The 11402-nt window shown below is 33.5% G+C and overlaps 1 protein-coding gene across 1 annotated transcript in view; it reads left to right on the forward strand.

Moving 5' to 3' along the window:
• Nucleotides 1-8288, forward strand: part of LOC307191509 (uncharacterized protein) — a gene marked incomplete at its 5' end in the record, with an annotated part of 194915 nt that extends 186627 nt beyond the window's left edge. The window contains one exon of the mRNA XM_079931636.1: nt 7881-8288. Coding sequence (XP_079787762.1) covers nt 7881-8062 — 182 coding nt within the window. The 3' untranslated portion in view covers nt 8063-8288. The remainder of the gene's footprint in view (nt 1-7880) is intronic.
• Between the last annotated feature and the right edge of the window lie 3114 nt (nt 8289-11402).

The following is an 11402-nucleotide window of genomic DNA, read 5'->3' on the forward strand; positions in this document are numbered from 1 at the left end:
CAAAATATTCTTTAATGGACAGGATTATTTAAACGATTTGGACTATGGGAAGAATTGGATAGGATGGATTTAGAAGTGGAGAAACCAGTTAAGTGCAGGTATTGGTTTAATAGTACCCTTAATACAGATACAGAAAATATTTGAATTATAGGTTGAAAAGTTAAATGGTTCTATTATTATTATTAACATTTATGAATTAAAAATGAAGTGAATGAAATCTATGTACTAAAGTGGTACTATAACTTTTAATATTCCAAAATACCTTCAACTAATTAATGTTAAATGCATATTTAAAAAGATAATTTGGAAAATATTTTATTTAAAACCTTATCCCTGTGTAAGATCAACCTAAATCAGAGCTGTAAACAATTTTTGTAAGTATATTGTCTCAAGTGAAAAATTCTCATGTTTCCAAAGGAAACTGAGATGAAAAGAATGATGAAATTATATAAGAATGTACCTTTTAATTTATCTTTTCAAGCCACTGGCCAATTCATAATAAAAATGCTTGAAATGAAGTTATATAGGTTATACTATATCTAATCAATTAGAAAGAGGTAAATCACTAACCAAAGTAGGGATGTATCTACTCATAGTAGATACTTACTTTGTCAACAAATTCTATATATCTTTAATACTCTCTGATTGTAAGGAGCCCTTCCTTTGAAAATTATAACAATGCTTTAAATATGTTCAGATTTTTTAGGTGTAAAATTTGTTGTATAATAATGTCATGTAATAATTTATTAGTTTATTTGGCATAAAAATGATTATTTATATAATGCATATATTTTGCTTACATAAAGTCCCCAAATGGGTTTGATTTTAAATTGCATTAAATATTTTTTTTTTTGTATTTATGACTAGGAAGACAACACAAAGTATGATGATGATAAAGAGCTGAAACATCTTAAAACGTTATAATTTCCCATTGCTCCTTTCTTTGGAAATTTTTATCATTCCCTGGCTGGTAAATCCTTTTATATTTATAGGGTAGGGTGCAAGCTTTAAAAAAAATGCTATATTAAATATAAAGGGTCATTCTGAGGTAATCCTTCAGAAAGAGATTTAAAGTTTTAAGTTAGGAGTTTAATGACTAATGATTTTTTAAAATACTATAAACATTGACTATCTCTTCTAGCAGTTCATGTTAAGATTTACATACTTAAACTTTTTGGATTTTAATATTTAGCTTTACTTGGAAGATTTTTGCCTAGTGATGTGTTAAATTAAGCACTGTTTTAGGATGTACTGTGGATACTTACAATGGCATGATGCCAAGAAAAATGATTTTATTTACTATTTCATGAGGAAAATAATTTATATTGTTCTAAGTGGCAGTCTTTTATCCTAATAACATATAAGTATTGTTAGAATGATTATATGAATATATAATTTAAGATTTCAGAAACTTTTTTTACATTTAACAATAACCTATATGTCAAAGAAAGTGGCACCATGTTGCATATTTTGACTTACTCTGTGCGCTAAACAGAATGCTGAAACCAGAGTTATGATTGCTATTTCCTGTAAATGAATGAGGAGAATTGCCTGCATTCTTTCCTTTTTTTAAGACTTTTGTTTTAGAGCAGTTTTAAGTTTACAGCAGACTTGAGAGGAAGGTACAGACCTTTCCCATACATTCACTATTTTCACACAAGTACAGCTTTGCCCATTATCAACATCACTCACTAGAGTGGTACATTTGTTACAAGTGATGTACCTATATTGACACATCTTAATAATGCAAAGTACATATTTACATTAGGGTTCTTGGTGTTGTATACTCTATGGGTTTGGACAAATATATAAAGACATAGAACATCGTTATAGTATTTTCACTGCCCTGAAATTGTGCTCTTCCTCTTTATCCCCCCCAAACTCTGGCAATTATTGATTATTTAACTGTCTCCCGTAATTTTGCCTTTTCCAGAATGTCATATAGTTGGAATCATATAGTGTATAGTATTTCCATATTGGCACTTTCCTTAGTAATATGCATTTAAGTGTCCTCTGTATCTTTTCATGGCTTGAAAATTAATTTCTTTTTAGCACTGAATAATATTCCATTGTCTGGATGTACCCACCTTTTATTTATCCATTCACCTATTGAAGGATATCTTGGTTGCTTCCAGACTTGGGCAATGATGAATAAAGCTGCCATAAACATCCATGTACAGATATTTGTGTGGATATAAATTTTCAACTCCTTTGGATAAATACAAAACCCAAGAAGTTGACAGTGGTACAGTATTGTTAACTAAACTAAAAAGCACATGAATCTTAAGCGTGTAGCTCAATGGATTTTCACAAGTTGAATATGCTATATAATTTCATGCATACAAAGTTCAAAAACAGGCAAAGTGAATCTATGTGGTTGGAAGTTAGGACCCATTGTGGGGGAAAGGGGAGGTGACTGGAGGGGGCGTGAGTGTGTGCTTTGGGGGTAACTACAAACTTCTTTTAACATTTCTTGCAAGGCAGTTTTCACTTCTGCTCAGAAGCTCTGCTCAGGTGTGCCATGATGCCATATATTTACCTGTTTCTCCAATCTTGGTGCAGTGGTTTGTCCGGTGTCTTCACCTCTCTTCCGGCTCCAAGAAAAATCGATTTTTCAGTTTGGTCAGCTTTTTACTTGTTGTTAGGACAGAATGGTGACTTCTAAATCCCTTACATGTGGAGCCCAAAACCAGAGTCCATTTAGAGGCTTTTTACAAACCCTTATTTGTGTTCTTTATATATAGTCGGGACCCAATATAGAACAATTTTTAAAAATAAAATTATGTTATATTTTGATTTAGCTATGAAATACCTTTGAAAGTGTAAATGGAGTGGAATTCTACGTTCTTTATTTAAAGTTCGAATATCCTTGGAGGGAATTTGGATAAATCAAATTCTCTGATTAGTGTCCCAAACAAGATCCCAGCTATGTAATATCCAAACATATATATCTTTCTTCTAAATTATATTTGTCACAGAACGATTATGTATGTGAGCAAATAATATAGTAAGCAAGTAAGAAAAAGATCAAAGTAAGCAAAGCAAGCAGGTAGTACTAAGTATTACTTGTGGATTCAGATTCTAGAAGCTGAATTTTGTTCCATATCTATTTTTATCTCTTTATTTTTATAATTAATTGTCAAAACATGTAACCTGTCAAAACTAATAGGGAGGGCTTCCCTGGTGGCAGTGGTCGAGAGTCCACCTGTCAATGCAGGGGACACGGGTTCGTGCCCCGGTCCGGGAAGATCCCACATGCCACGGAGCGGCTAGGCCCGTGAGCCATGGCCACTGAGCCTGTGTGTCTGGAGCCTGTGCTCCTCAACGGGAGAGGCCACAACAGTGAGAGGCCCGCGTACCACAAAAAAACAAACAAACAAACAAACAAAACAGGGGCATAAAAATATGCTACTTACAGTGGTCACCAGCTCTAAAAGTATAAAAACTGTTTTACCAAGATTGTGGATGGACTGGACCAACATCACAGTTCACTCTAAGTATATATGAAAGTTATGAAAAAATTAATCTTAGTTCAGTAAAAGGTGAAAAGAGAGGCATTGGCATAGAATATGATGCTTTCCTTTTACAACCAATAAATTATTCATGTCATACCTTTACTAACTTTCATGTTATCCTTATATCTCTACAGACTGCTGATTTTGTAATCACTCTCTACTATGCTCTATAAAACTTTACTGGTATATGAATGAAATGTAAAACATGTGTTCGTAGGATGAGATAGGTTATGAATAATTTTCACAGTCTGCTAGCTTTTGTTTTCCTGGAACTTATTTTTTATTATTTGAAGAATTCGGTTCAACTTACTCTTTGGAAATATAGTATTAAATTGACCTCAGGCCATTTCCTCTGCAACTTTTGGGGGGGTCACTTTTTGTTTTTACATTTAAGATGGAAAATACTGTGCATCTTTGTAAGCTTATGGGAATGTTTAAGTATAAAGAAAAACTGACATTTCAGGAGAGAGGAGATACCTGAAAGACTGATATCTTTAGGTAGTCAGGAAAAGAGTGGGATCTAATTAGAGAGGCTGGCTTTACATGGGTCTTAAGAATCATTAAAGTAATAGGAGTGTGGTGGAAAATATGTAGCAATTCTCTTCTGATTGCTTCTGAGGCTAATTCATGGGTTGAGAGCAAGGAGAGGGGAAGGATTAACAGGTATTTGAGATGGAAGGAGAAACTATGAAATTAAATCATGGAGAGTCAGAGAGTGAATTGACTAAGGAAATTTAGTTGGATTACTTGTAGCAATAACAGCAAAATTGATGTTAGGTAATCATGACTGAAAAGTCAATATAATGTTATGAAGAAAGAGTTTGGCAAGGGAGTTGAGGAGGCGTATGAGGATGTTATTACAAAAATGGGCCATGGAACCTAAGCCATGTGTGGAGGGTTTAAGAACAAAACAGAGGTGAGAAACAGTGTAAACTGTGTAGGTCCTGAAAGAGTGAAGACTATATTTATCAAAACCTATCTTATGACCGTGGAGGTAGATACCTGAGGAGGGATTGGAGATGACATCATTGGCAAGAAGGAGATCAGGAAATGGTGATACAAGATTGGAAGCATCCTTTCCAAGTATATTGAAATCATTAAGAACATTTACAGGACTGATTAAGAGAGAGGAAATAATTGTTGTTATAAAGTTGTGGGTGTTGGTGGTAACTTTCTAGGAGAATGAGAGTCTCTGAGGGTCTCTGCTTTAGTCAGCCTCTGATGGCAGAATTGAGGTCTATAGAAGGTGGGTGGCACTGAAAGCATGAGTATCTAGATAGAATCACTCAAATTATAATGAATTATTAATATAGGTATAAATATTAGCTTATAGATTGATCTATATTCCAATTTTGCTCTTGAAGTTTAGTTCCCAAAAAGTTCCTGATAAAAATCCCTCATTAACTCAGTTTTATAATTCTTTACATGTTTCTGATAAAACAGAGAAGAAGTTTTAAACATTTTCAAATAGCCAAAAGGAAGGGTCAACTTCTATTTTCTATTGATTGCATAACTCACACCAAACTAGGCAGTAAATATACAAATGAGCCTCACAATGGCCAAACATTGTGCTGTTACCATGTAGCTATCTTGGTATTTTAGCCTTAGTTTGGATACAGGGACTAAAACACATTTAGTGGAGGTCTAGAAAACTTTCATTTTAAGAATATAAAGAATATAATGAAAGAAAATTACTGAAAGAAAGCTGACTTTAGTGGAAATTGGACTGTCCTAGGCCTCATTTCGCTCTGATCTCAAACTGTCCTTTCATGCATATTCTTCCTTTATTGTCTTTTTGCAAACCAATTCATTACTGCTGCCCAAAAAGCAGCAGTCCTCACCCTTGATTCTCCTCACAGTAAATGCATCACAGCCAACTAACTCTTTGTCTCATTTTCAAACACTTAGGCTAGAAAATTTGTTTGGGTGGCTCAGTGTCAGTCAATTGTTTATCATAAACTAACCATCTGGATCCAACGTGAATGGGGTTGATGATGGAAGGAAGAGTTGATGCAGAAGTTGTACAGCATTCAGTCTTATTGATTCCAGACGACGTATGGGTCAGGTTCTCCAAGAAGGGATGTTAGGTTGAGAGGGAATGACTGACTTCATAGAAAAGAAAGAATTATAAGATGGTATCAATAAATCAGAGTGGATTACCATTTTGGAGAAATAAATTTATGATGCATGCACAGTTTACCAATGACATGATATATAATATATAGTTTGTTAATCTTTAACAAAATTTATTTTAAATTTATTTATTAAAAATGTCTTTAATAAACATAGTGTGTATTTATGAACAATATTGACTTTAAGTGGAAAAATGTGTTTCCTGCTCTAATTTAAACTTACTACACCAAATTTTCAGAATATGCCAAGTAATGTTTCCAGGGCCCATCCTTGAGGGAAGATAATATAATAGAATTCATAATTAGAAAAAGAAATCTATGATTGATTTTGACTGAAGATACCTTAGTTCTGTAGTACTTTATAGCACTAGGTATTTTGCAGAAATTAAATTTTTTCTAGTTATTATATACCCAGACTCTATGAGTTCTGCTAAATCCAGCATCATTGTAATCTATTGAATTTATTGACCTTCATGCGCTTGTGAAACATAAATTTCATGTAAGTCTAATGGAATATATTGTTCCCTAGGAGGCTAAAGATAAGAATACGTTACATGCCCACAAGTAATTATAGACCCTTACAGTTAGTTAGTTGTCACTCATAAACTCCAGCTTTTACCCGCTACTACATTACCTGACTCCCTTTAAAAAAAAAAACAAAAACTCGTTTACTATCCTTAAGAACTTCATAATATGCACTCTCACATTTACTTTTTACTTGTAATTTGATCTTTCCAAGGAACAGAGGGAGAAAAACTTAAGTAAGAGATGTTTTATGTTGAATCACTATAAATGCACATTCAGGTTATGTCTACTGTAACCAATACTATGCAGAAGAAAAATGAGATTAAGTAAATCTTTTGTTCTCGCCATTATGTTCAATTAAATGATTCTTTTATGGTTCTTTTCTTGATGTTTATGACTTTGAACAACATTTATGGACTCCATCTAATGAGACAAATTAAAACAGAATAAGAGATAAAGAGAAAAATCAGAAAATAGACTCTGGACTTTGATTGTAAGTATACAAACAAGAAGAACTGACTAAAAAATTCTGATTGAAATCCACTACTTGTAAGATTCAAGTTGATTACCATTCTTAGGCCTCAAACCTGTAATTTGGGAAGCTATCACCATAAAACAGTTGCACTTTGGCTAAATAATGAAGTAATCATAGCAGTGAATTAAAAAATATATTAACATGATCCAGTCATATAACTTCTGTATTAAAATACTCAATTTATAATTATTTGTGCAAATTAAATAATTATTATAACAATGCTTATACATCAAAACAAATAACATATAAAATTTTAGCATTTTAAGGCTCACATGAATCCTTGGTCCTACCATGTTTTTACCAGTGAGGAGCTAGAAGGAGTACTCCTATAGGATGTCATATTTTATCTATCATCATCAGCCATTATCAGTTTTTAGTTTGCCCTGGCTATCCATGTCAGGCTGTATAGAATTTTTTTCACAGTACCTTGAAGCTATCTTACTCTGCTTTTTTCTTTGTGGCATTTCATCAAAAGTTCCACAAAGCTTCTGATTTTTTTACTTTCTGGTCCTGACTGAAGAGTCAGGTACCAGAGTTTCACATGAACCATGAGGTACGAATTGTTGTGTGAAGACTTTAATTACAGTAGCTGTACCTTATTGATCAAAGTCCTGACAATTCCCAGTGTGGTTGAAAATTTAGTATAAGTCCTTATTGGTTTTAAGGAAATGAAAATTAACCATATAATGGTGCTTCTGCCCCTAAGGAATAACATTCTAGGATCAGAAAAATCGTATTGAAATAATGTGACATAACTTCTTGCTTGGTTTTATGCTCTTACCTTGAATAAAAGCATCAACAAACATATTTATTAAACCCTGTTCATTGATCTCTAAGATTATGGGCAATTTCCCAGATAAAGCTCCATGGAGAAAATCTTCTTCAGAGTGCATTTTTTCATCTATTAATGATATACATTTTAAAAAGGTAACCATGAGTGGAATCGAGTGGATAGTAGAATAACATTCTCAAAAGCAATCTTACACTACACTTCAACTGCAACAACAAAGTAATTACTTTTTTTTCTGAAGTAGAAAAGGTAGTTAAATTATCTTTCATTTCAAGGTGCTGAGACAAGGCCATCTTATGAGAACGTAGTGTGGAGTATATAATTGTTCTTGAATGATAAGTGAAAGAACATTTATTAACAAATGTTTTGTGATCTCTCCACAGATATGGAATGGATCTCATCCCAATTAATAGATTGGATGTGGAGGCTGATGCAACTTCGAGCAGCAAAGAATTTGAAAGAAGGTTTATTATTCACACAAGGGACTTCTGGAGAGAGAAAGGTAGGTGCAACGCAGGATGGAAAGGCATGTGCAAAAAGCATAGTAAGAGTTGGGCCTTTTTAGTGACTAGTGAGTGGGGCTGGACGATGGTTCCATCCAAGGCAAGGGCTGCAGTATTCAAACTTGCCACCAGTGACTAGCTTTTTTTATATAAAGAAAGTATAAAAGGAAGTACCGGATATGTATTGGTGGAGAAAGGAAGAGTGGAAGCCTAAATGCTTTTGTCAGTAGGTCAATGGTCGAACATCAAAAATGGAGTCAGGCTCTTACACCAAGATAGGAAAAATACCGTGTGTGTGTGTGTGTGTGTGTGTGTGTGTGTGTGTGTGTGTGTGTGTGTGTGTGTGTGTGTGTGTGTGTATTTGTAGTTTTGTGACTTTTCATGTTACTCATAAAATGACATGTTTAACATCTAGCAAATTTTCAGAAAAATGGTATCATAGCATTTAAGAACTTAAAGAGGACTTTGAAATCATCTGGTTCAGCTGTTTCATTTTACAGAGGAAAGTAAAATCTCTGAGTTTCAGGGACTTATTGAAGGTAACCCAGCTTGAAAATGCCCAGATTTCCAGGCCAAAACCCTGGGCTCCTAATTTCCAAGCCAGCACTCTTTCTAGTTCCATATTATTATTGTGAAATCCATTCAGAAACGCTTGCAAAGAAACTAACTTCATAAATTCAGATGTGTATGAAAAAACTCTTAGTTATATAATATTTCTGATAAAACACTTAAAAACATTCTTTTAAGTTTTTGCATTCCAATATATTGTGAGACCATTTATTTAAATTTGGCTCTGACTTACTTTTAAATAAGGCTATTGTGCTACTTCCTGGCATATTTGAGTAGTTTCATAAAAGAGCTGTATAAGAGAATTAAGCATAAATTCTGAATAGATATAATAATTAGACTTGACTCTGCAGAATTGTCAGTGTTTTCCTAATTCAGGGTGATAGGATGCAGTGCCCATAGAGGCAGCAGGTACCTCTCAATATCTGTATGTGAAGACATATTTCCCTGGAATGTGGTCTAAAATGATCACTGCAGGGAAATGTTCCAGTACACTGTGTACACGTAGCTCTTGGGTAACTAAAGAAGCTCCCCTCAATATTTAGAGGTCTTTGATGCTCTTCATCCCACTGAGGGGTTTGCTTTAGATGAATTGTGAGCAGGTGAAAATTATAGAGATCCAACATTATTAAATAATTATATAATACATTATTTATATAAGTGCAGCTTATGAATAGAAACTAAACTTTCATTATTAATTTTATGATTAAAATGTTTGAAAAACACTTAAAATTGCTTATTAGATCTCTCTTGATACCCAGCACCTAGATCTTGGTTTCTAATACCATTATTCAATGAAAAGAACCAGTGCTCCTTGGAGAAATAACTGAATCTAGGATGGGGGCAGGAAATATACAAGATGAGCCTGGATCATCTTGTGTGCCAGGAACTAAGGAAGTGATCATAAAATGTTAAAACCTGCAATGATGGAGTATATCAAATAGATACAAGGGGCATCCAAAAGAGTTCCCAATGACCAAAGTTGGAAAAATTTGAGCAACAGAATAAGTAAAGTGATATTGGGTTATAATCCAAAGTATAAAATAAATATCCATAAATTTATACTGATGTAAATTAATTAATTAATCAGTTAGCTAGTTAGTAATTAATAAGGTAGAATAGATAAATCTCCCATTGAAAGGAATTCCAAATAATTTATGTAACTACTTCAGTCTTAGGGAGGGGTAGCATAATTCCATACTCCTTAAGTTTTAGCTCCATTTAGAGACTTTCTTCCAAAGTGTACAGTATGGAAAGTGAGAAAACAAAGGAATAACTTGACATGGAGAAACCAGACAAACACTACATCAAGCTAGGTAATCAAGGTTAACAAGTGATAAGTGATAAGTTATGCTGATACTATACCCTTGCTATGATGTGATGAAAATGGTACTTGGCCTCTGTGGTCTTCCTCCTTAAAACACACTATTCCTGTGTACTCATGTCCCAAGTTGAGGGGCATTCTACGAAATATCTGACCAGAAATCCTCAAAACTCTCAAGGTCATCAAAAAGCAAAGAAAGTCTGAGAAAATGTCACAGCCGAGAGAAGCCTAAGGAGACATGACCATTAAATGTAATTTAGTATCCTAGAGAGGATTCTGGAATCAAAAAAGAACAGTAGAGAAAAACAAATACCGTACGCTAACACATATATATGGAATCTAAAAAGAAAAAAGGTCATGAAGAACCTAGGGGCAAGATGGGAATAAAGACGCCGACCTACTAGAGAATGGACTTGAGGACACGGGGAGGGGGAAGGGTAAGCTGGGACAAAGTGAGAGAGTGGCATGGACATATATACACTACCAAATGTAAAATAGATAGCTAGTGGGGAGCAGTCGCATAGCACAGGGAGATCAGCTCGGTGCTTTGTGACCAGCTAGAAGGGTGGGATACGGAGGGTGGGAAGGAGGGAGATGCAATAAGGAAGAGATATGGGGATATATGTATATGTATAACTGATTCATTTTGTTATAAAGCAGAAGCACACCAAAAAATAAAATAAAATAAATTAATTTTTAAAAAAAGAACAGTAGGTAAAAACTGAGGAAATCTGAGTGAAGTATGGACTTTAGTTAATAACAGTGATTCAATATTGGTTCATTAATTGTGACAAATGTACCATACTAACGTAGGATGTTTATAACAGGGGAAATTGGGTATGGGGTATATGGGAACTCTCTGTAGTATTTTCACAGTGATTCTATAAGTCTAAAATTGTTCTAATATAAAAAGCTTATTAAAAATACTTCTGAGTGAATGATACACATATATTTAAATATGTTTCCATAATGCATGCTATTATAAAATTTGAATATGTATACATATATTTATTTTCTTTTAGGAAAAAAATAAGAAATTCTAAATACCTCTATTGAAAATTTCTTTAGGTTTGCATATTTTTCTTATTGATCTCACTATGATTTCCTGGTTTAAAAATAGCTGGCTTTGTATTCAGGTTCTTTTTTCTGAACAAATTTTATATGTCAGATAAATGAATGGCTTTTTCAGCAGTGAACAGATGTATGGTATCTGGTAACTCCTTGAAGTTATTATTTTTTTTTTTCTTGAAGTTTTGACAATAGTCTGAGTACAACTGGGAATCTTTGTAAAAGTATGATTATTAATTCTTGTAATAAATAATTCTAAAGTTATATAATATTTTTGTTTTGAATATCTTTGTTCATTAGAAAGGTGTTTCTTAATATCAGAAAACCAGGCACGGGGTTTTTCTAACTTATGTTTATTGGTTTTTTTCTTCCAAATGTTACAGAATTTAAAGTTCTTTTCAAATGTGAAACAGGTTTATAATTTGGAGAAAAATCCACTCACC

Source organism: Stenella coeruleoalba (assembly GCF_951394435.1).
Source record: "Stenella coeruleoalba genome assembly, chromosome: 9".
NCBI lineage: Eukaryota > Metazoa > Chordata > Mammalia > Artiodactyla > Delphinidae > Stenella > Stenella coeruleoalba.